Genomic DNA, 26,088 nt, shown 5'->3' on the forward strand with positions numbered 1-26,088 from the left:
TCAAAGAATCTATCCTTGAAAAAGATACACTATTTTGAAAAACCATTTAGAGGTGTGATCAATGAAGTATTCAGCAGAAAAATACCCCTCACACACCACATATGTAATGGATCCTGCATAGTAGGTTTCTAGCCTGCTGGAGGTTTCTGATGAGAGCCTGGTAACACTGCTGTAAAGATAAAACAAGAGCAAATGAAGGACAGTGCCTTGTAATGTAAAACCTACAGTGCCAAATTACTGACCTCTTTTTGTTCACTCACACATCAGCAGTTTTATGCTTGAGGGTGATAGGGAGCACTGTGTCTAAGTGCATGTATGCATGCAAACAGCCAAATCAAATATACTTTGCACTTCTCAGCTTATGGAGAAGGCTGATGGACAATACAGAAAGAAAGAAAAAATTTAAAAACTCACAAATTTTGGTAAGTGCTTTGAAGTTAATGTCACAGATCCAAAACAGGAAACAAAGAACAGAGAAAGCTTCCATCACATTATTTTCATGACAGCACTAAATACATGGTACTGGAGACACAATTGCAGTTCAAAGTATTTGGTTTTGTTTTTTTTTTAAAGCCAAACATGCAAATGGGCAAACACTACACAAATCAAGCATTTCCTAGTACCTAGCACCATCTCTTTATGTTATCCTAAAGCCTGCAAATTTACTAGTAACCACATTCCTGTGTTTCCCAAAGTAAGTACAGCTGAAAGGATGTACCCTGCATTTATTTCTTGCCATCTAGTTAATGGAACACTGATTCCCAAGCTGAAGATGTGCCAGGATACCGAGGAACACAGGCAATTTTCTGGATTGCTCACTGGAAGTCACCTATTCAACAAGTATGCTACTTAGAGTAAAGGATGCTTTCAGGAACAGCAGACAGCCATGGAAGGGAACGGGAACAAGAATACCACTATTGGAAGCTTCTTCAATGAGCCACCACCTACCAAACAAAGGATTCAAGTAGAAGGAAGAAAAATAATATATCACTAGTGCCAGCAGTCATGAGGATTTTTCCTACTACCAAAATTTACTTCATCAGAAATTCCATTAGAGGAAATGAATACTGATACTCATGGAACACAGATCTCTTGCCATTTAAACACTCATACTTCTTACTGGCAAGGTGGTGGGAGGGGACAGTGTGTTTTGTCAAAGCAGTTCTCTACCCAAAGCCTTTAACTATGGCAAGATCTGCTATATTCTTGCTCAGTCATGACAAGCCCTGCCTCACAAACACCTTCTGTCTTGCTGCCCTCTGCTCACAGCTCTGTCAAAACACCAAAGATACAATGGCAAGGGCATCGCATCCTGAAGGCTGCTCATGGAGCCACACAGAACACACATGGCAAACCTGACTGAGCAGCCGTGCTCCCTGCTGCCACTTGGCAAATGTTAGCCATCAAAGACCCTGGCAGATTCAGACTCCTCAGCTCTCGATGGATTCATCCCTCAAAGGCTATTTTTACACACCAAGGATAAAGCACCCACTAAAAATTACAGCTTCAGTTCCAGAGCCACTGATAGTTATGCTCTGGCACAGGTGAACACTACATTAGCTTGAGCCAAGCACATGTGGAATTCTGAAACTGTGCCACATTAGGTACATCACCTTCCAAATAAACTTGGGAAAATTATACCTCAAATGTTCTGTCAGCTGTTACTGACTTTACACAGTTAAGGATAAACATGGTAGCTTCTCCTCCAACGCAGACGTGTTTTTGGCAGCCCTGGCTAAACTGGGGCAGAGGCTTCGGGTCTGCTGCTGCCTGCCATATTTGAGACAACTCTAAGAGTATACATCCATATCCATCTAAAGAGCTTAAAAATTTTAAGACACTCGTGTCACCAGAGCTTGAAGAATGTGCTTCTGAGTCACAACTTACTAGAAATCCAAATCCTAACAAAAGAGCCCAGCAGTTCCCCCAGCCTCCCCCAGCACGCAGGGAGCAGGCCGGTCACTCCAGAAGGCAGACAGGGAGCTCAGCAGTGGCGTGACCCTGGTTAGAGGGATAAGGAGTGATCACGGCACGCCAACTGCTTCACAAGTGTCAGGCCACACTGTGACCTGGGTGAGCTCTGTGCAGGAGTCTGGGAGAACATAATGGTGTGAAAGATACACAGTCAGGAAGTTCAACAGACAATCCAATAGATTTGGTTTTTGTCTTCTTCAAATGCTACAGCATGGCTTACTGCAATTTCAGTGGCACAGTTTGCAAAATAATCTTTTAATATTAAGCTGCAGGTACTGATTCTTCTGGAAGAAGATAGTTTATCTTGCTGTTTAAGGCTGTGGTTCAAGGAGTGTTTGTTTACTGTCATTTCTCTCATAGGGTATTCAAATAGCTTAGTAAACCCAATATTAAAGCCTCACATACAAACCTTTGTTATTACTTAAACTCAGGTTTGCAAAAAGCCCCCAGAAACCAACAAACCGCTGCTCTTACTTCTTTTCTAAAGCCTCTGCCTGAAACCTCAGGCAGGGAGTAATTTCAAAGTACTTCCTCTAAGTAGGACGTGAACTGCATCCAATTTTCTAGTGATGAATGAAAAATCAAGTTAAAAGAAATTTCAAAAAGAGCATCAGACACTTGTTCCTTCTATTAGCATAAACAGATCAAATGTGGTAACTTGGAAAATACAGACACAAAGTGAAATTAAGAAAATAAGAAAAAGTCTCTGGAAAGAACACCTTAATTCTCTTAACTGCCTTAATGCATACATCATTTACAGATACAGATCAGGATAGATCTTCTCTTCAAAGTTAAATATTTTTTTTGCAGGATTTTTTACTACTAGCAACTGAGTTACTGTCTTGACATTCTCTTCCATTCATTTCTCATCAAGAAATGTTTAGACTGGAGTAAATGTAACTAATAAATGGGTGAAAAATTTAAACCAGGATCTGGACTGTACATCTTTAAAAATCCTAAAATGAATATGCAAGCCTGTAAGCCACACATTGTCAGCTGTCTCCTTTCTTAAATATGTGATCTTTTCCTATTCCAGCTCTTTGGGAGGTAATGGTTGTGCCAAAGCTTTCAAGAATGACTCCTCCCCATCTTTTTTGCCCTAGCATTCACAGAGTCCAGAGCTCTGAATGGCCTCCATCCTACTGTATTTTACATTTTCTGAAAGTCAGACCCCTGATGTAAGATTTTAATAGTGATCCGATGACTTGTTTTTTTTCTTTTTAATTGAACTTGAGACAGATTCTTTGCCTGCATTTACTAAGTACTTTAGATAACTAGGACTTTTAAACTACTACATTAGTAAATGGAAATGGCTGCCATCATAGGTCCTATGTGTCTTTTCCTATCCCAGTTGCAAAAGCAAGAATCAAAACATAGCTCCCTTTCAGAAACAGCTGACCCAACAAATCACTAATCAAAGGAAGCTGATGGGTTGTCCTTTCACAGCTCATGTTCCTTTATGAAGAAAATCTGAGTAGACACTATCAACAGATATCCCTGAGCAAAGTTTCACAGCAGTCAACCCCAAGTCCAGCTTATCAAATGAAAAGTAAACATATTGCTGTCAACTTTTAAAGGACTGTTCTGCCCAGACCCTTATGAAGGTGCTTTCCTCTCTCCTTGAGAGAGCTGACTGTAATGCTGCCAGGCATAACTTTAGTTCTGTGACAGGCTCCAGAAACAGGACTGAGAGGAGTTACAGCACCTAAACGTCAGGACAGAGAAAAACCTCACTACATCAAAATGACTATGCAAATAACAGTCAAGTACACATCCTGCACATGGAATAGGTCAAACAGTTAAGGAGTCTTAATCATACAATTTTGATTTTCTTCTTTTCAGTAATTATAAATGGTTGGAGTGAAGCATATCCTCTGATTTCCCATTTCTGGTACCAGATTTACAGCCAGATATAGCTAAAACGTTTCTTTTGTTCAGGATGAAAAGGCTGCATGCTGGTGTTTCCATCTGCTTTACTTACAGAATGGACTGACTCACCCAATCTCCTAGAGAAATACTACCCTTTGCAAGCACTCCCACGTGCAAAGTTACATAGAAATACCATATATAGGTTTTGTGTATCTGTATCTCTGCTACACTGAGTGTGTAGGTGACATGAACGCATAAGTGGAGAAGAAAAGGCATCTTTAGAAGACATTTCAAACACATACTGAGCTTTTGAGGGGAAGACACTGTAGAAAGACAGGGCTAAATTTATCCCAGATAGAATTCAACTTTTTCTTTTCCCCCTCTCAAAATCAACAAGAACAGCTTCAGACTGTTAGATCTCGATGAAAGGTAAAGTCGGCAGAAAGAATAAGAACAGCATGATGCAGGCTTCAGCAATAATTTAATTGCTAAAAAAATAGGAATAAAATACAAAAACATGTCAGCTGGCCTCTCTTGAGAAGCCTCCTTTCCATTCCAATCCCCAACTTTAGATTTTCTTTTTAGCAGTATTTTCTTCAACACCTTTCTTTTTTGCAAAGACACACAAATCTGAAAACCAGGTTAGATATTTGATGGTGAGGGATTTTTTTACAGGATAATTCTATGCAATGGCATTCAAAGAGCATGGTTCACTCACCAAGAACTCTGGACACAGGAGCTGTTAACCATGAGGCGAACAAGGATGTAAATGCATAGCACACTGCATTTTCTGTGCTAACAATCCTTCAAAGCATCCTTACATTAGCTTTACAATAGCTTATTTGGAGGCAACAATTCTCTACCATAAAACTACTGCTTCAGAGCAAAATTTACAGCACCTGAAATAACAGGAATGGGGCATCCAGCTTTTGCTACCTGAAACCCTAAAAAGGGTTACCAAATTGGCTCAAAGCAGCCCTAGAATGGGTTCCCTCTCTATACAGCAGGTGCACAGGAGGATTTTCAATGCACATACATTCCCACTTCCCTCTGAACAGGCCAGTTGCCCATTATTTCCAGAAAGTACAAAAGTACATTTTGGGGTTGGTTTTTATGTTGCAAATTTAAATCACAAGACCCCCACACTTGGATTATTTCTGTCTATGCACTTACAAATTCATGGATAAGCACAAAATAGCTGCTCTGTTCTAGAAGCACCTGCTGGGAACGACAACCTAAAATACACAGTTTCATAAGACACACACATTGTGCACGTATAAAAAATGCACTGCAATTCCAGAGAGAGAACATTTCCCAATTTCTGTTTCATTAAAATAAAATAGGTATTGCACAGCCTATATCTGTTGATCATGCCTTTCTTCTTTAAAGAAGTATACATAAATTAAGATTTATCTTTAGATATTAGATGAATACATCATCCAAAATACTGGCTACACATGTAAAAGACAAAATTTTGTCTATTTAATCCACAAATATCACTCAAATCACTTGTATGTTGCAACATGCTATCACCATGAACGATTAAAAACAAAAGGTGAAAAGTACCTTCTTCCAAGATATCAAGGCTCTGCCTGTTAGAAGTGCGTTTCCTCTCATTTTCCTTTTCATAGTCATATTCATAGCTTTCCTCTTCGTTTACTGACATTGCTGCAGTTATCCCAGATAGACACGAAACGATGCCTTAGTTTCACAGGCGATAGGAAGTCATTCCCTCGGAGGCTGTATCTTTGGGGAGAGCAGAGCAAGGTCTCCACAAAGCAGGATACCATCTTTCCTCACTTACATGCTCAGCCGGGGAACTCCGGAGAGACTGAGCACTTGTCCTCAGTGCAATAGCTTTGACTTGTACAGATGGGCTGGAGGAGGGAAGAGACCATCTGTCTAATAATTACTAGAAGGTTTATGTTGCTCCTCAGACCCACTCTGACAGTAACCAGTTTTTGCTCAGAAGCCCCACTAATATATTTCACACAAAGTCAGCGGGCTGAAAGACCTTCCCTGACACTCCTCACATCAACAAGGCTCCCTCTCTTCTGCCCCTGTTCTTATGAGTGAAGTGGTAGCTCCCTGCAGGTGTCTCAACACGGAAGTCTGACCCAGCCTCTGACTGTCACACCTGGGGATGGGTGTGCACCAGCACAGAGTCATAAATCACCTCTCCCGTTGCCCAATGCAGCAAGACCACACCGGAGCTGTGAACAGCCTGAGCTTGTGCTCATACAGCCAGTCCCACCTGGCAGAGAGATCTTGATACCCAGGGCTATTGTGCAGTACAGTCTGACTGCAGGATGCACCACATGCTAGAAGCATTAAGTGCAGAATTAGGCTGAGGAAAGGAGCTTTTTTATTGCTTCTACAAAGGAGAGATTACACTGGTACAAAGAACTTAAATGACATATCCCATTATCTGTCAAATACCGTGTTTTCCACAGTCATTTTTCTCTTCAGTCTACTGTGGGAAAAGAAATATCTCACAAGTCCACATATGACACCCAAGTGAATTTACAAGGGTGCATGCATCTCCTCTTTGTTCAACAAGAAACTAATCTCCTGTGCTCTAACCTCTTGGTTTCCAACAGGCTGTACTTGCTAATCTTGATAATGCACATAGGGCAAGCTAACTTTCTTATTTAACTTTTTGTAGCCGTAGATATTTAATGTTTGCTAAGTTGCCTCCCTTACTTGCCATGGCAAGCAGGTGCCCTTTGCTGCTAAAGCATTCCTGTCCACATCATGGGGCAAAGCATTTGCAGAAAAATTGGGGGCACTGCAAGGCAAAGGCACCTCATCATCCTCTGAGGGGACAGAACTGCTAGGAACAGACAGACAAACATCACAATCCAGCAGAACTTAACAGTTTGGGTCATGTATGAACAATTTCACTATTACCATTTCTCTAGTGGTAAAGAAAAAGAGGGTAGGATGAAATGGGAAGGAAGCAACTACTTTTACACAATAATGATGAATGATTCTGTTCTATGTCTTAAACTCTTGATATTTATATGCAAACAATGCAACAATGTTTATATAAATAACAGCCAAAGGATATGACACATATGTAAGTGGTTGCTGAGGGAAGAAACGCTAATTTCTGAATTAAGAAAGATTTTGCCACTCAAAGCAACTTGATCTTTGACTGCCTAAATTTAGTGTAATATTCAGCAGCAGCAATAACCTCAAGAACCTGGGGAAAAAAATAGGATTGTCTCCTTCTCCTCTATATCATAACATTAAAATATGTTATCTTAGTAATAATGTGGATTACTTCTAGTTTCTGAAGCTCAGAGCTTTTGTGTCTTCAGTTCTTCCCTGTAATAGTGAATCAAGTCTTTAAAAAATACTTGCAATCAGACAGTAAGGGTCATAAATACCTACTTGCCATTCATTTATCACATTTCAGTAATAGCTAGAAAACGGAAATTGAGAGAGTAACCAAAAAAATAAGACATATTAAAAGAATGCAAGAAGCACTTTTCAAAGCCTAGGGACAGAAAAGTCCACCCCTGTCAAACATGCTGTAGTTTTAATAATCCTAACAAGCAGTCAGCTGCAGCTAACCACCTAATTTATGAAGGACACACTGAAAGGAGGTATGTTGCTGTCCAAAACCCATGTCAATATAAGGAGAGTAATTGAACATTTCCACAAGTTGGCTACTGAACTGGGACTTATATCAACTCATGCCACACAGGAGGACTCTGACGTTCAAAAGCTAAGAGAAAGTGTTGTAATTCCTATTTTGATATCAGCATATGATAAATGCCGGAGCAAATTTATAATGGGTAGAGAAGGAATGTATGCCCCACCCTCACACTATCAACTCATTTTTTATGTATTCTGCATTACACCCCTTAACAGCGCAGGAACATTTACTTGCTAAAGATTACGAGCCAGGTTTCCAACAAACATCAAACAATAAGCAGCTATGGATACAAAGAAAAAAAAAGCTACATTGTATTCCATTCTGAAAATATACAATCTAATCTGGAAAGATTCAAAAGAGATTTTTAATATTTTCTGTAAACACACACTCAGGGACTTTAAGAGTATACTAGAATGAAGATTTTTTTTTTTTTATGGGTTGCCACTGGGAAGTTTATCCCCAGTCTGAATGAGCAGCTGAAGAACTTTACCTCGTGTCAGGAAGCTCGTTAAGGGGCTTGCAGTGCCCCAAGCACACTCCCAATACAATGGCTGCACTGAGGTACAGAGTATATTCAGCAGCTCTGCCATGAAACAGGAAACACACAAACTGGGAGCTAGCCTGAAGAAGGGTGAGGCTGGACACAATACAAACAAACCCTCATATCCTGACTCATTATTTCCAAGGAACTCCAACGCAGTCAAATCATTTTAATTTTCCCTTATCAATAAAAATATCTAACTTCTGCACAATTAACTGTTACTAACAATGCTGCTTCTAGAACAAAGAGATTCTCTGTAAACCAACAAGTCTAAAAACAGCAGATGAAATGGCAGCACTTGGACTGCTGATGAAGAAATGTGGGTATTTTGGGGTGGGCTCTTCAGGGAGGGAGATAAACTGGTTATTGAATGTATGCTTTCTCTTAATATGTACAGTTCAAGCAAAGTTAGTTTGTTCAAATTTTTACAAGTTTCATGCTTCCCACTATTTCAAAATCCCCCACAAAATATCTTCTGTCATTCAACCAAGAGGACAGCATGTTACTCTTACAGAAAGGGAAAGAAATGTAATGGATTGGAAAACACTTATCTGGATACAGAACAGAATTAAAAAAAAAAATATCTCTGTGCTGCAATGTGTGCTGCCTTATGTGGTTTATGAGACTTGATAGAGAATATAGAGTCAATGAAGGAGTAAAGAGAAAGAAGTGGCATGGCAAAAAGCAGAAAAATGGGAAAATTATATCAACAATTGCATGAATATAAGCAAGGTTCAACTATATTTATCATGTACAGAGATAAGACATGAGAACACAATGAGATCAGTCTAAATGAGCATTTTAGCTGCATACCTACAGAGCAAGAGCTGTTTCAGAAACTGTATGTTAAAGGCATTTGTAAGATTCTCCCAGATTTCAGTAGCATACCCAGTGCCAGCATCCACTAAGATTCAGAGAAACACCAGGCTTACTCTGTCCACAGGGATGGATAGAAAAGGGACCAATGTATGAGGGAGATGATGGGTCACCACGCTAACATGAGCAAGGCAACAATAAGTAATCACCCAGAAGAGATCAAGCTGAACAAGCAATAACATTGTCTACTATTGTTAAAAAGAAGGTTATAAGCTTGCTGATAATTGCATCACTGGTGTGGAAAATAGAATAGAGGAGAGAAGTTCTAAACAATAACTGCAAACATAACAGGTGGTAAAAATGTTTCAACCTGAGTGGGAAGAAAATACAGGAAGGGATGCTGGAACAAGATGGAGTGGCTCAGGCAAACATAAAAGTGGTTAGAAGGTTTAGCATGTGTAACAAACCAGGCACACTGTGGGTCTGGCAGGGGAAGAAAGGGAAAGACACCATTTCCTCCACAAGAAATTGCAAAAACTCAGCGCCAACAAAAGGAGGAGGAAATATCCAATTGCACATTCACAAAATCATCTGGAATTGTAGGCAACTGAACTCATGCATTGTTATAAACTGCTGAGGTAGAAATAAACAAGTAATGGAAGAAACCACAGGAAAAATAATTTGCTCTAAAGTCAGTCTGGATTTCTCTAGAAAGCATTGTTCACTAGCAAAATATTGCACTAAGAGAGAAGCAGGGAACAAGCATCTTCATAAAAATTTCTATGGATATATTCTTTTTGTTTACTTGTTTGGTAGTTTGGGGGGGTTTAGTATTAACTTTTTTCAACCCGGCTGCATGCAAGATTTTTAAGAATGAATTTTTTTTCTATTAAAAAACACTTAGATGAAACTGAACTTTTATACTATTATCTTTCTTAGTAAGATAGGAAAGTTTCAGCTTTTCCTCTTTATCACTGGTTCTATTCAAGTCTGCTATGAAAATAGCTATTTTCCTGCTGAAGTACAGGCCTAGCTCTTCCCCCATTCCACCTACACAATATATTTTGTTAAAGCCAAGTAAGGTGACAAGTGTCATGCATATTATAAAATATTATAATTGAAAATATATGCAAAAAAACATAGTGTAGTAGTTATTTATAGAAGTTCCAATTTATTGTAATGTTAGTTAACACCAGTGATTCAAATAGAGTACGACATTTTATTATCTATTTCCACCTACTGCCACCAAAAATAAACTCTGTAAAGTACCTTATGTAAAAGAATTAATTATACCAGCCCTAGAAAATCTGTCAGGATTTGTAAATTGTAAATTTTGAGCATTTTATCTTTTGCAACATATTTAAAAGATATCACCACAAAATGCAAGCTGAAGACATCTTTACTGCCACTCAGCACAGAAATTCATTATGTCTGAGGTAATATTGAATCGTTTCTTTACCTATTAATTTAAATCATAATATTAAAACTTTATATCCTCATACAATTTTAGACTGTTTTTTTTTCTTTGAAGAACAAGAAACTATATGCTGTTAAAATAATTATTAAATAAAGGAAACCAAATGAAGTAATGCATTTTAAATGGAAATCTGAGTCCCAGAGGCTCTGACAAAGAATGTATGTACAATTTCATCAGAGAAATAATTCTGCAGAATATTATCTTGTGAAGATTCCTATTACTTTTAATGTACCACCCATTATTTTCCAATGTTATATTTATCGTGAAGGGTGAACTGGGTGGGATCCATAACTGAATGCACACATACATCTGAGCTCTGGAGAGTCCATGTATGGCAGAGAAATTGCCTCTCTAACTGTGCTTCAATTTGTCTTAAAATAGATATTCCAAACAGGTCAGCTGAGCTGCAATTGCTTATCTCACTATACCGAAGGTAAAAAGTATCTCAGGAAAATGACTGGCATCAACAAACATATGGCAGAAAAATCAAAAAACAGTCAAGAGAAAGGCATCTCTTTTAATATGTCATCTGCTTCAGGTTTTTGGAAAGCTCTATTTTCTACTAAAATGATGCCTTTTGTCTGCTACCACAATTTAGAATGCCTTTCTCTGTCAAGGGTAAATGCCTTAAACACTATTTTAAACCCAAATGAACATTCCAGTATCTAAGGCCAAAGACTGTGTCTTCCACTGCATCTCTCAAATCTTTCTTTCACACATCTGAACTCAAAAAAAGCAAAAGAAAGCTAAACCCCATAAAATTCTATGAACCCTATGAGACTGCCATTCACCTGAGAGGCCAAGACAGGACTGACAGCATTACCTTTGATCATGTAAAAATGAATACTTTAAAAAACAGTAGTAATAAAAAAATGCAAAAAAGCATTACGCCTTACCTGCTGGAGAGATATTTCCCTATCAGACACTAAACCCTTCTTCCTCTTAGGGAACAACTTCCCAAATACTTCAAGCAGACAGCCAGCACATACTCCAGCTGACACTGCAGATCTCGGCTCATGGAAGAAGTATTCTGGGCAGGGGATGAGCACTGACAGGAAAACCTGTAAGCCCAGAATCTGACCAACCACTACTGTGTACCTGAGGCTCTCATCCCACAAGGTATTTAAATGTTTGCCCAACACCTGTTGCTTATTCCATTAACATGGAACTCCCACAGTTTCTCCAGTGCAGCACACAGCTTAAAACAAAATGGGTGAACAGATCAGCTCTTAGCTCAGACATTCAGGCAAACCACCCTTCCACATGACACTTCGACCAGACAGACAGAGGATCATAAAAATGAACAACTGGGGGGAAAAAAAAAAGCTACCTGTGGGAGCTTTAACCTGGGGAAAGATGCAGCTTCTGTTGACCATACAACTAGTCTGTTTCTTAAGCTTCTAAATGCAGGCCAACCCAGGCTGTTACATCAGGCAGATTAATCAGATGCTACAGTATTTACTAGGGTTAAACCTAGAGGATAAAGGTTACATAATGGATTCAATCCAACTTAAAATGGTCAGATCTCTCAAATAAATATGCATCTCTCTCTTTGAACACCTGGACAGGGATAATCAATCAAACAAAAGATAAGTTCAAGTGTAAGTTCAAGCTTCTGAAACTGCTTTCAGTTCCAAAATCTAGTACGGAGAAACAAATGGAGACACAACACTCGAAACACCATAAAAAAACCATTCAAATTTTGTCACCTCTGGTATTATTATCAGAGCACTATCATAGAATTATCTTTGTATATTACAAATGTATATTATCCTCTGGGCCTACACTCCTTCCTGCTTTCTGTGCTTTGCTTCACTGTGATCTTGCACTTGCCTTATTTAAGGTAAGCTCTCCAACCGGAATAAAATCCATATAAAACTTCTGCATTCCCAAAGGCTGCATTTTGCTTCAGAGTGCCATCAATAAGGGATCTTGATTTTTTCTTGCTGCAGAGAATACAGTTTTAGCAATTTCTTACCCTATTATTGTGTGCCTTCTATCAAAAGCCTGATGAAAACATTTGGTTTCTTGAAACAATCACCCTAGCAAACATTACATAAAAATTGCAAACAGCACAAAAGATAATGCTTGCCAGAATTTGTAATTCCTCAAATTCAAAAAGTTAACATTCTCACTTTTAAAAATCTACATTTTTAATGTCTTTCACAAATAACCAGAGAGAAAACATGTACTGCTTACTAACACATCAAATATATACATATTAGAGGATATTGGTAATGCAGAAAAAACACACACTTCAAACTTGAACTAATAATCAATCTTACCGTCAGTATATTTAATATCACCTCAATTATTATAGACAGTTAGCTTTTCAAATATTCTTTCCCCTGCCCAAAGACAGCTCATACAGAGCATACGCTGCTCTGCCACTCCCTTCAGAGAGAAAAAAGCTGTACAGCAGTCTCTTGCAGCACACTCACAAGAGATGCTGAGGTGCAAAAGAGGTGCAGGCATCTCTGCTACACCTGGGTGTTGCCTTTTTCTGGGTATTTCCTTTTTAAAACCATTGAATAATGATGCTCCAGTCTTACAAGATCCAAATTCTGCAACAAGAGACTAGAAAGAAATATTTACCATCCGTGCATTCTTCATAATACCAGTCCAGTTCATAATAATCTGCTTCAATAAATTTCTGCATAGTCAGTATCCTTCAGTGACATACAAGAGATTTCACTTCGCTGCTAAGGTCAAGTGAAATGCAGCCATGCCTTCCTGCCTTTGCAAAATGCCAGAGCACAAGGCAGCTCACGGGAAGCTGAAAATGAGCTGCACATCTTCACTGAGGCCGCAACTAAAATAAAAAGGGGGGTGTGGAGGGTGAATTTGGAAGGGAAAAAAAAAACAAACCAGAAAAAGGATGCAGAAAGGAAGCAAATGCCCTGACGGCTCCTCTAATAAAGAAGCTCCGCACAGGAGCCTTGGATGGGTGTTAACAAAATCCTCCTATCAAAAGGCTGATGCCCTGACGTTGGGGACACACACCACCACCCGGCTGGTTCTAACTCATTCCCTTCCTCCCCAGTCTCCACATCTCTTTCAGGCTAATGTGTTGCCATGGAGACAAGCTGGCTCCAAAAGTGATGCAGAGATGAAGAAAATGCATTTTGCTGTTTCTGGCTTTACAGGCTAGAAGGAGTCCTCCATACTGGAAACAAAAATCGTTGCTAAGAAAGATGATACAACACATTGCTACTGCTCACAGAACAACAGCATCACACTGTTGCAATTCACTGGAGACATGCAGTACATTAATAATGAAAATCTAGTCCATTACTCTCCTCCACACAGTTTGATAAAAGCCTGCTGTCCCCATGGAAAATTAAACTATGTTACTGCTTTGTTACACTATTCTGGTCTGATATAATAGAACCCTTTCTGCTTGCTGCTGTTAAGAAATGCCAAAAGAAAAAAAAAAGAATCAGCAAAATCAGGACAGCAATACCTTTCTCCTTGCAAAAAAAAAGCTAATCTGCTTCGACTTTTTGCCCTCTCCATGAACCACTTCCCCCCGCCCCCTTTTTTTTTTCCCAACCAGCTAAGTTTCACAGCTGAAGACAAGAGTTTAGGCCAAATTTTCACTACTCTATTCCTAAAAATGCTGAAGGTCATATTAAACACAGGTCAGACAGACTAGAACCTGGGGAACAGATGGCATTAAACCATCAAACAGAGCAATTCAAAAAGCATGTCTGAATATGTGCAGGTACAGCTACCAAGTCGACTGACATCCATTTTGTTCAAAACCAGCACATAGTCTTCACCCATTTCTCCCCCTCTTTTAGGAAATGCTATTCCTCTGCAAACACCAGTAGAAACACTGGAATAGATTAAGTTGTGACTTAATCTATCCCAGTAGGTTAAGGTAGGAGGCCACACTGGGTCTGACCAAAGAAGTCTTTGCTGTCTGTCTAGCCAAAGACTTCATCAACAGGAATAGCCATGAGCACGCAATAGAGAACTGTCCAACATTTCCCACAACTGCCCTCCCAACATCTAATTTATTTATTTTCAGAAACAGCCTGAGACAGATACAGCTACTGCCACTTTTAGCAATTCTTGAATGACTTATCCTCTCTGTTCTTAAGCCCACACACATTTTTAGCATCTCCAACGTTCTCTTGCAAGGAGTTCCACACATCTACTGCTCATGATGTATAAACCCCTCACCTTTTGCTTCACAACTCACATTTACTAGTCTAATTTGATGCTTCCAGTTCTGAAATATGAATGCTCAGTCCATCTCTCCTTTTCAGTCACTCATGATTTTGCAGATATCTAATAAGTTCACTCTCATTCGTATCTCTTCTAGGCTGCTATCACTTATTCTACTCCCCGAATGGTACCACTTTGCTTTACTGTAACAGAAATAGGTAAGGCACAGTCAAGCTACGCAGAGGAAAATGCTTTGGTTTCTCAACCACATCAGTATTTCAGCTTTACAGGTATAAGAAATTATCAGCACAGTAGCTTTGAGTTTTGCAGAGTTTCAGTTATGCATGCTCACAAGGAAAAAAACTACACATGTTATTAAATGCAATTAAGGCTACACTGTTAAAATACTGCCAGAGAAAAATAAAGGTTCCTATGGCAACATCAACTCAATTGCTCTGCATATAATCTATCTGTTCCACTTGTATTACTTTTGTCCAAGAGGTAATTTCAGTCTGGTAATGTTATTAAATAAGCATTTAAAATAGAAAGAATTAACACTGTCTACCACCTTAAATTGCTGCAGGGACAATCTCCTTTTTTTATTTGCTGACATTTTAAACAAAGGAAATCTTCAACATGCTAGAATTTTCTTCCAACTGTCCTTCTCACAGCACACACACTTCCCTTTCAATGAGACAGGATAAAAATAGTTCAAAGTAGGGCCTTAGGGCATTTCTGTTTGTTTGTTTTATTGATATTTTTTTACAGATCTGATTGGAAGCATACTGGTGTAATTCAGAAAGGCATTACTTTTCTGTGGAGAAAATCACTTGTGTGGCCAAATGATTTTAGAACTCCTCAAGAGACTTGGAAATATGGAATAAATGTATTATCTTCCCAGCATGAAGACAGAAATCCTGGGCAGACATAGTACTATATATGCAGGTATCCACTCCCAAGCATCCCTTCAATTACATGAGGAATTGCACTCTATAAAGCTGCCAGGGCTGTCAAGTTGAACAGGAATGTGTGACCAAGCTGACAAAGCAGCTGCACACTTGCAGAACCTACTTTTAACCTTTGCAGCCCTACATTTCCTTCCTATAGGGGTGCATCAGATTAATTTCATAGTAAACTTATCAGAACAGTACATTTTTCAGGTGCACTGAAAAAACTTTGAACCTCTGTGTATTCCAATTTCCACATTGCAACGCTACATTTGGTTGGGGTATTGCTGTGTTACTTACCTAAAACTTCATATTCAATGGGGCTAAAGAAAGATGTAGGGTAGTAGGTCTGCAACTATAAGGAAGCTGCATTTTCCTATTCCAAACCTAAATACAGTTATTCACATTTGTTTAGCATTCCCTTTCAGCTGCTAAATTGTGTTCTATTTTTTAATGTTAACTTCTAACTAAACAAACCCCTCCTTTTTTATCTGTTCTCCTAAGGGCAAAACATACAGATTGATAAGGAATTCTGGTAGCCAACTGTGAACAGCTAGACTAAGCATTCCTTAAGTTTTTGGTTACAAAGGGGTTTCATTAATCAGAAAAGATGGCTTGAAAAGCTCAAGAGCCCTCCACTTCCTTTTTGCTGAAGCAAATCCATGTCCTAGGTCAACATTAAACTGATGTGCCTAACTTACCCAGGTTATAAAAACCACACAAACCCTTCCATTTGTCTGAAGAGAATTTTTGACAAAGGTACTTTCATCTACAGCAGTACATGGAAGACTGTAGTGCACTGTGCTGCTAGGGTGCAAAGCAGCAGCAAGTCATCTCTGCTGACAAATCTTTACATCATTACATAGCATGTCACTATAAATTCTATGTTTTCAGGCTTAGTCATTCCCAACTTTTTTCTCCAAACCTTTTACAATTCTGTTAAGGATGCTTTCTGAAACTGGAGTTGGATGGAGTATTTCCATGGCAGCTGCAATGGATTACCTCCAATTTGATTACCTCAGGGTCACATTTCTTCTCTTGGCTACAGTCTCAGGATGGTTGAGATAATTAAACACCATATCGCATCATCATTTTCTACAGTTGCCAGTACAGTCACCACCTCTCAGGATAAAGTTGCCCATCCCATTAACATCATCTGGAGTCCTTTTTTATCAGAGCAGTAGCTTTACAAGCCATCACTATGCAATGTGTATTGATCACAGTCAAGCATTGCCAGCACACATACTTTGCAAACAGACAAAGCAAGCATATTTAAAAGCCCAACAGATTTTTCAAGGATGGGCTGTCACACTTATTTCTAAACTGGAATAATTTACTGAAGTGAAGAGTTACTAGTGTTTTCACCTTCTAAAAGAACACTGAATAGGAGTCATCCTATGACTACACATTTAGTAAGGCCAAGAAACTCTGCAACTTAGGACAGTGATTTCTTCCAGTGTAGTATTTTATTTAGCAAGAAGTATTGCTTTAGCAGTAAAGAGTAGAACCCAGAGTAAAATCTAGAGCACTGAGGGCTTTATTAGAAGCAGCTTTCAGAATTGGTACTTAGAAAAATGGGTGCTTCAGATTTGATTGACTCTTCTTCATCAAACTAGGATGACCATCCAGGGCTTCAAAATAGCACAAGTGTTTTCTACAGGTGGGACAGAGCTCATGGCTTCACACCCTAAGGGCACATTGACCTCACCTGATACGAGTAAAAGACTCCTCTAATGTAGAAGAGGGTCAAACTGTTCTCCCACGGAAACAAAATTATTTAACATGTGATGGGCAGTCGGATGAAATTTAAGTACTTAATGACAAAAAGCTATTTTCCACATGAAAGGATTATTTCTCCCTTCCCCCAGATAATTACTGGAGAGCACTATTTTTGCATTTGTATAAAATCAAAATTGATGTCTTCGACAACCTTCCTGCAAAAACAGCTGTGTAGTCTAATTAAGGTATCACTGAGCACACTTAAACACTAAATAAGACCATAATAGCAAGAGCCAGACATTTAAGGGAATACACCCCTATCTAGAATTGAGAAAATTGAGGATAAAGCTTTAAAGAAACAAATTTTGCAAACTGTTCACCAGCTGGAAATAATGTACATTACAATGTCCTCCATTTTTTTTGTTATATTTTATGTGGAGACAGCAAAAACATTTGTAAAATGAAACTGAGCTTAATACCATGCTCGATTGGCTAGTCAAAAATATCACAGCTGCATGGTTATGACCTATTTTTCTAAAAACACAGAAAACCCACTGAGAGACATGATTGCAGCTTCCTGGGAGAAGAAAGGAATGCATTACACTGAATGAATATAGAATAAGGGAGCCCAGAACGGAACCAAGTACTCCAGATTTGGCCTCACCAACGTCAAGTACAACTCCCTCAAACTGCTGGCACCACTCTTGCCAATACAGCTCATGATGCCATTAGTCTGCTTTTCATCAGAGGCACTATTTCTGGCTCATGTCCAGCTTGGTGTCCACCAGGATGCCCCAGGTCCTTTTTAGCAAGGCTGCATTCCAGCAGCTGGACCCCAAACCACCATCTACTGGTGCATGAAGTTGTTCCTCCCAGCTGCAGGACTTTGCACTTCCCTCGGCTGAATAGCACAAGGTTACTCTTGACTCATGGCTCTGGCCTGCCAAGGTCCCTCTGAAAGGGAGCACAATCCCATCATGTCTCAGCCACTCCTAGATCCTATGTCTCACCCTCCCTAATGCTGCGCAGCCTGCTGACTTCCTCTTAACTTCTCCACCCGGTGACAGCTTTTCCACAGCAGCACACCTCCTGCATCATAAAAGGAGGTCATCTCTCTCAACCTCAGAATAGGGAGCAGTTCTCTGGGCACTTCCAGCAAACTGACTCTTGCAGGGCTGCCTTCCCATTCTGAAGCTCTGTCTGGGCTAAAGTCTCTGCTCTGAGGGACAGGTACTCCAAAACCTGGAGAATGCACCCTGAGGCACACTGCTGCCACATCTGAAGACTTAGGTTATTCTGAACTCAGATGAGGAACCCTTCTTAGTACCATTCCAGAGAAACTACTATATCAGTTGGCTATGTCTGACCATCCCTAATGAGCAGCAGCTCCAACGAAGGCTAAGGACACCCCTGGGTCAAGAGCAGCTGACAGCTTCTCAGAAGCCACTAGGACCTCCTGAGGCCCACAGTCCTGTGGCTCACCTTACCTTTATCTTGCAGCAGTGGGCACCCTCAGTTTCTCAGGTAGAAGGACACTGCCATGGGGATTTTAGAGTTCCTTGTCCCACTGGCAAAACATCTTTCCCATGGTTATTGCAACAGTACACCCACACAGACAATTTTACTTGTGAGACAGGCCTAATCAGGTTACTAAAGACCTTGGAAACCTTACATTTCAAAATATTTATTTAAGCTAGCTTCTGCCATCACTGTAACAGCACTAATGGGCTGCAACAAAACCAGGGGTAGTACACTTGATTCCATAGATCAGCTTCAGCTCGTCTCCCCACCCTTCCCACTGTCTTTGTGTGATTGGAGGTAGGTGGAGAGCATATATGTTATTTACTAAAATACTTCATGCCCTTTATTGAAGCATGAATATCAGAAACTCAGTTCTTTACATTATTAATGCTTTTATTTATCAGTTGTGCTCCTTACAAAGTGATTGTTCAGGTGTTTCAAAATGCAACGAAGCCATCTTTGCACAGGTTTGTGCTGAGCCCTGTAACTCATCTCTTCTGAACAGTGCCTCAGTAAGTCTACCTAAATCAACACATTACTATAACCCATGTAAATCCAGTGCTATTGCTTTAGCATAGCAGTCATTGAGATGAATCACAGAAGTCTTCTCTAATTGCACACCTAAGTCAACACCCATAGTGGAAGAAACCAGAGAGACATGAACCCATTCACCATGATAAGGTATCTACAGGCTCAAACAAAGGAGACAAACCACAAAGGTCACAACTCTACCTGTGTTCCCGCTAGGCACGAATATTTTTTTGTCTGATTGCATGAATATGAACAGAAGAAAGAATGAAGGGATAGCCCATCTCAACCAAATGGTCAGTCTGGTTCTTCACAAGGCTTTTCTAGAAGCTTAAGCTGCAGCAAAATGATTTAATGTCATTCTGTGATAATGGCACATAGTGCCACTAGCCAACAGCAAAATGTGTCAGAACAAATTCAAAAAAAGCGGATATGGAAAGAGGTCTAAGATTTCCAAGCTGCACAGATGCAGAAATTTCAGTCTCTTTGAGAGAGATCATAAGCAAAAAGAAGCATTTCAATTTCTCCAGCAGTTGATAATGTGGAAAGGTGCACTCACAAATACAATGTCTGTTCCTGATTAAATGTTCCCTTCATTTTTTATCTACCACAAACTTGGAGACCAAAGCAGTAAATCACAAACATTTCTCTTGCTCTCCACAGCTTTCAAAGAATTGCACAGATACTTCAAAGAAGGTAACAAAAATAGCACTATTTTATTTGTTTCTCAGTACAATTTCTGAATTTTTGACTTACGGAAGTATTTCAAGGTTTCTTCTATTTGCTCAGTTGTTAAGTCAATATTCGCATCAGGGGAAATGAGAGGTGTGTGAAGCCAGTCGTCGTGGTCATAACCATAGATTGTATCTGCTCTTAGCTTATAATGAGGCAGCTGCTCTTCCAGGAGACTGATGATTTCAACTTCAGGAAGATTGGTACTGTTGCACACATCTGTTAAGGGAAAGGGAACAATCTCTGTTAGTACACTGAGTACTGTACATACAAGCCTTCAAAGACTTCAGTTTGTTTTGATATGAAAAAGATTTTAATGCGTGTAAAGAACAGCTCAATATAAATAAGTTTAGAAGATATGCCTGGCACAAATTATCCCAAAATATTGTATTTACTAGTAATACATGCTCTCTTAGTGACTCACATACCTCCTTAACTTGGTCTTGGACTACAATTTAGTACCACTGTATTTTTTTGCCTTTGCTGCTGGCAGATTTTTCTCAAGAAACAGAAATCCAGGACTGCAATAGCAAACATGTCACAGTTCACACCTCAGACACACTGGTAAAGATGATTACAGGAACTTCAGGGCACCTTTTGTCACTATCTTGACTTGCATTCTGTGTTATGGCCCCTCATGCTCACAAATATATCAAGTTTGCACACAGTTCTAAAAATGGATACCGACAGCCAACAACAACTGCAAAAATGTTACAAATAAAATTAGAGCTTTAAATTTAGGCCAAGAGGTAGCTGAGAAGTTTTAACACAAAAACAAACCCAATTCAAGATAGAAACTTTTTTACCATGAGGATGGTCAAACAGGAGCACAGGGAGTCTAGAAGTCAAGTAAACAATGCCATGAGTAAATACTCTAAAAGACCTGCTTTTAGTAGAAGTCAGAACAGATTACCCCCTGAGATACCTTCTAATTTCCATTATATTATAGAGTTTTGAGTGTATCAATACCCAAAACAGTCAGGATAGTAAAGTTTAATTGTCATATACATATAATTAAATACAATATCAAGCTAAATATTTATTAAGAAACTAAGTAACCCATGGTATGTTTTCAGTAAATACTTAGTACATCAATCTGCATTTTCCATTTTCACACCAGTAGGAAGAGAAAACACCCCCATCCAGCACAACCCCTACCCCCACACACGAAGTAAGAAAGAGCGATCCAAGCCTTTTTTGGAAGAGCAATGCACCAGAGCTCCCTGTTTAACCAGCGTTATAGCTCTTACAACTCTTGCTGAGACTCACTCCAGAGTAAAACAGCAAAGACTGTCAAGGCCCTGAGTGCTCCCATGTGCCTTTACACTGCCATGACCTCATCAGGGTGCGCAGCCAGCACATTCTGCCAGGAGCCCCATGTCCACCCCAGGCCCTGGTCCTGCCATGTGCAGTGCTGTAAGCAGGCCTGTGCCCAGCTCTGTCCCTGCTGACTCTGACTCATTGGCCAGACTTCCTGGATTGCTGGCATTTGTCTGATGATCGACCCCTGGAGAGCCAATTTCAACTGCTGCTGCCAGCACCTTTACTCTGCTTGGGAACAAAGGGACTGGGCTGTGCCCACAAGGATTGTGCCCTTCCCATTCTGTGAGCTGCCTGGAAGGCAGCCCTGTTCTTGCTGCTTCCTGACAAAGGCAGCATTTTTTGCAAGAGAAATTTATTCTTGCCAGATTGAGGTAGACCTGCAATTCCACAATAACTTAGTGGAACTCACCTCTGTCAAAGAAGGGGAGGAAGGAAAGAATAGGGAAGTAACACATACTTCTCTATACTTCATTAATTACCTGGTTTTTTACCTTTCTAAACCAGAAATTACATTTTCAAAAGCATTCCAAGCACTAAAAATTGCATGAACATTACTATTCCATCAGACAACAGAGCAGAGAACACCAAGATGAACTCATACTGTCACTCTCCTGCCTACATACTTTACAAAACCCTGATGACTAGAACTATAATCCACTTGGGAAAGTTGTATTGTACCTCATGGTTCAAGGAGCTTGCTATTACCTATCAGGAGCTATTCTCCTCTGCCTCCATCCACAATTTTCTGCTAACTCACATATGTGAGTGTCTTCCAGGCCTCCCTGCAGTTAGATGCCCACATGTACATCTGTTTCTATAGAGCTCTGTGCAATGGGAGAATCAGCCTGCACACATCATTTTAAGAGGTCTCAGAGGGACTACTGGCTTACACAGAGAAACAAGATCTGCTCCCCATGCTTTGAAAGATGAGAGCCAGCCTCTAACTAAACTTCCTTTTTTCCCTGGCTATCTTTTTAATGGCTGACAGCATCATCACAGTGCCTGCAACCATCTGACTGCAGAAAAGACAGCTGATCTTCTACAAAACACCTGCTGACATCCACTAGACATTCAAAAACCTTTCTGGGTACATGAACACAAAAATAATTTTCTTTTATACATCTATCTTTAGATTACCTAACTGCTCTCAATCTCAAGAATATGGAGTTGATTTTTTTCATTTGGGTTGTTTTGGAGGAGTTTTTCTGGCCAAAATGTTCATTTTTCCCTTTAGAAAAGTGCAAGAACCTCTACACAGCCCAAAATGATGGTCTTGGGAGCAAATAAATAAAAATTTTGAAAAATTCAAACCTTTAGGGTATTTCTCTTTTTTATTAGGATTCCAAAAGAAATAGGCTTTATAGATGAGATGAGAAAGTTTCAGTTGTACAGATAAGTAAACTGGCTTGTTTCATCCCAAAAACTAGGGAAAAATGAACACAAAGGAAGCGACCAATAAAATGTGAGGAAGAAAAGAAAAACCCTCATACAGGCACACACAGGAAAAAAAAACCCATAGAGTTTTATTGTGGAAAAGAAATCCAATAGAATGTGAGGGCCAGGCAGTAAAGAAATAAGAATTATCGTGGAAAACAAGTCAACCAAGAATATTTTTCTACTCTACCATGTAATAAATCCTGAGCACTTCCAAGCAATTCAAAAGGCCTAATAACTGGAAAAGATATTAATGAGTAATTGGAAAGGCAACTTTTTTATGACACTATTATGATGCTATTGTCTTTAACTTCTACTGCAGTTTTAAAATCTGTACACCAGCAGGAAATACGAACAGGCTGTGATGTAATTGCCTATTTAGAAAAACAGGACAACATAATTACGCTTGTTCGTAACTAAACATTAGTTCACCACTTAAATTGTGGCAATATTCTCAGTGCAACTGTTACACAATCTCTCCCCCTTCACTTTCCCTCCCCTCCCTTTTCTGAGATGAACACATTCGTTATGAGAAGATATGCACACTAACATCATCCCCCATCCTCAAACACCAGGTATATTTTTTTTAAGACCCTGACTGTGCTTCCAGAGAAGTTGTTCTATTATTTCTGATTAGAACTGCAAAGATAAACAATTAAATAACTTCTCTGTTAAGAACACCCAATACATCATCTGTGATTGTGACTTATGATTGAGTTAACCAACATCCAACTGATATAAAAGCACTTCCTCTTCTCCTAGTTGGTACCTTCATTTTATTGAGAAAAATGTAACACACTTAAAATGATGAACTGACAATTAATTAAAAAATGATACACCAAAATGTAGCTGAACCATATCCTTTTGAGTTGCTGTTATGGATTCTGGGGTTTATAATCTAAGCAATTTTCAACTTTCAGTTTTCTGGAAAAAAAATTTGGCAAGCAAATTTCTACAAGCATATCAAAACCAACTTAAATAGTTAATTTATTATGAACTCATGATTCTTAGTAAAGCGTAGATCACTCCAGGTTTTGCTTAAGCTCTTGTAACTTTATAGCTTTCAGTACTTCATAGAAATAATTAAATTTTTTTAAAAATTAATAAATTAATAAATTTCACTCTTTCATACTATTTTTGAAAGTAACATGTTCTACTGCTTTAGTTTCTTCTTAGCTTAAATGCATGAACAGCCCTCACTTGTTTTGTTGCAAATACGTATTTCCCCATGCCCTATTCCTCAGGAAATGAAGAAGCTGCTCAGTCTGCTTTCCAGTAATTTTTGACAACGTTCCTCCTTGTGCTCTCTGGTTTCTAAAAGAGATTAAAACAAATGTTTTCAAAGACTTTTGTCCTGGTTAATTTCTTGTTACAGTTTCTAATCTTCTCTTTTCATAAAGAAGATACAAAGCAGGCAGAACACTCCAGCTCAGCTCTCTTCTGCGTATTTCTTCCCACTTCAGTATCCCTTGGGTAGTTATTAATGGATTATCTACTGGCTTGTTTCGTATCTTTTCGTACATGGGCATTTGACTGGCTGATGTGTTTCTCCCTGTCTGGATACATTAAACCTCTGTACTCCCCATGCCTCTCAACTTAAGGCAGCCAATGAAGTTTCACTGGTTATTTCAGCTTGCTTACATTTCCTTAAAGGAATTTTTATCATGCTTGCTGATCAAGGTACCTTTGACTTTTTCATCAGTTCACTTTCTTCTAGGCACATCTCTAGCCACACAGAATGCTCTAAATATAGTAAACTAACTCTTCACTGTGAAGACTGAAGTGAGGGTGGGAGCATGGCTTCTTCCTTCCTCCACTTTTTCTTCTTCATTTTTTTTCCACACACAGAGAAAGAAATAATGTGGAGGACAACCATGTGCATGTGAGGATAAGAGCGCATGCAAGGATAAGAGTACACTTGGTTTTCAGATGCACACTTACATCTTTCCTCTGCTATAAAGTCAGCAAGGAGTTGATCATAGGGAAAAAGGAGTGAGAAGTCCAAAACAATGGGAGCTGACTGTATGGAGACAGCTCAACTCCTCAAAGAATGCCTTCTGCCCTCTGCACATAACACAGATCATAAGGCATTGTGTGGGGTGGTCACCCACTGCTCTTTGCATCCTGCACTCACACAGCCAGACAATACATTAGGTCACTTCCCATAGTTACATATATACTTAGCTGTCAGTGTTACTTGGATGGGTGGAACTATGCCAGCATCTCATAAACAAGCAATTCAGCCTCAGTCAAACTAACTTCAACTCCAGCTAAGTTCAACATGAACCACAGGTAGACAGCTTTGAAAATCTTATTCCTATTAACATGGTCACTTAAAAGCATCTCATCTATCAAACTCTATTCCCTACCAGGCTTTTGGGTTTCGTCTGTTTATGGCTACAGATGTATCTACCTGTAGGAAAGAAAAATGTGGCTTGACTGATAAAGAAGGAACACTTACTCAATTTCAGCATGAACTTCACATTAGAACTAATGATAAATTCAGAGAATGAACTAAGAACAATGAGAAGGGACAAGGGCATGGGGAGTGTGGCAACAAAGAACACCCCAAAACATGAACAAAACATGCAGAAAATGAACTACACAAATCTCAGAGCCTGGTATCTGCAGGAACCTTTACAAATACAATGCAAATAGCTTATCAGTACAGTCCTCACAAATAACATAAAATACATAGTTTCTGCCTGTCTGCATTGTGGTTCAAACCATCCCTGATCTTCATGGTTTTTCCGACTTGCTTGTGAGCAGAGCTCCCCTCCCCAGGTTAAAAGGCCTCCCAGGTCTCCACAGAACCTGCTGGCAGTACAAACTGCCACCTGCTGGCAGAGCTGCCTTAGTACCCGAGCCCCCAAATCCCACAGGACATTTTGCCAGCCAGTTTCCTGCTTTCAGCCCACTGCTATAAGTGGAAAAAACAATCACTCATAAACCCTGCCCTGCCAGGAACCATGCTAGGGTCAGGGCTCTCCCCAAGAAGGGGCGTTCCAGAACACACGAGTCATGACAAGAAAGGCCACAAGAAAACTCCCCAGACATAGTATCATTCCCAGAGCACAGCGCCCCTGAGTTGCAGTCCTGATGGAAGCCAACACCTTGCAAACAGCACAAAGTGGCTGTGATACCCAGAAGTGCCTCCTCTGAGCAAAGGGAAACAAATGCTGAACAGAAGTGGTGTGTGCAGCAAAACTCCACTCTGGGTGGAACCTTAGGGAAGGGCTGGGTTGCTTGGCAACCTTCAAAACACAAGCTTTGGTCATCAAGTTGTATCACATGCCCACCCTGAGCATCTCCCAGGAAACTCCACCGCATCAAACTCCAGCAGCTGGTGCTCAGCCCACAGCTAGAAAGG

At 39.7% G+C, this 26,088-nt stretch overlaps 1 protein-coding gene across 7 annotated transcripts in view; it reads right to left on the bottom strand.

Annotated features, from left to right (window-relative positions):
- TRAK1 (trafficking kinesin protein 1) overlaps window positions 1-26,088 on the bottom strand; it is a 121,739-nt gene that overhangs the window by 41,518 nt on the left and 54,133 nt on the right. For 3 of the 7 annotated variants that reach the window (XM_015617393.2, XM_015617388.2, XM_015617389.2), the window contains exon 3: window positions 19,986-20,180. Coding sequence is in view for 4 of the 7 variants with exons in the window: in XM_033511942.1 (XP_033367833.1) it covers window positions 5,410-5,509 (100 nt within the window). In the remaining 3 variants the exon portion in view is untranslated. Of the gene's footprint in view, window positions 1-5,409; window positions 5,721-12,936; window positions 13,264-19,985; window positions 20,181-26,088 lie in introns of those variants that run through there. The other 4 variants (XM_033511942.1, XM_015617391.3, XM_033511943.1 and 1 more) reach the window with 4 other exon arrangements.

The sequence above is a fragment of the Parus major genome, chromosome 2 (assembly GCF_001522545.3).
Source record: "Parus major isolate Abel chromosome 2, Parus_major1.1, whole genome shotgun sequence".
Taxonomy (NCBI): domain Eukaryota; kingdom Metazoa; phylum Chordata; class Aves; order Passeriformes; family Paridae; genus Parus; species Parus major.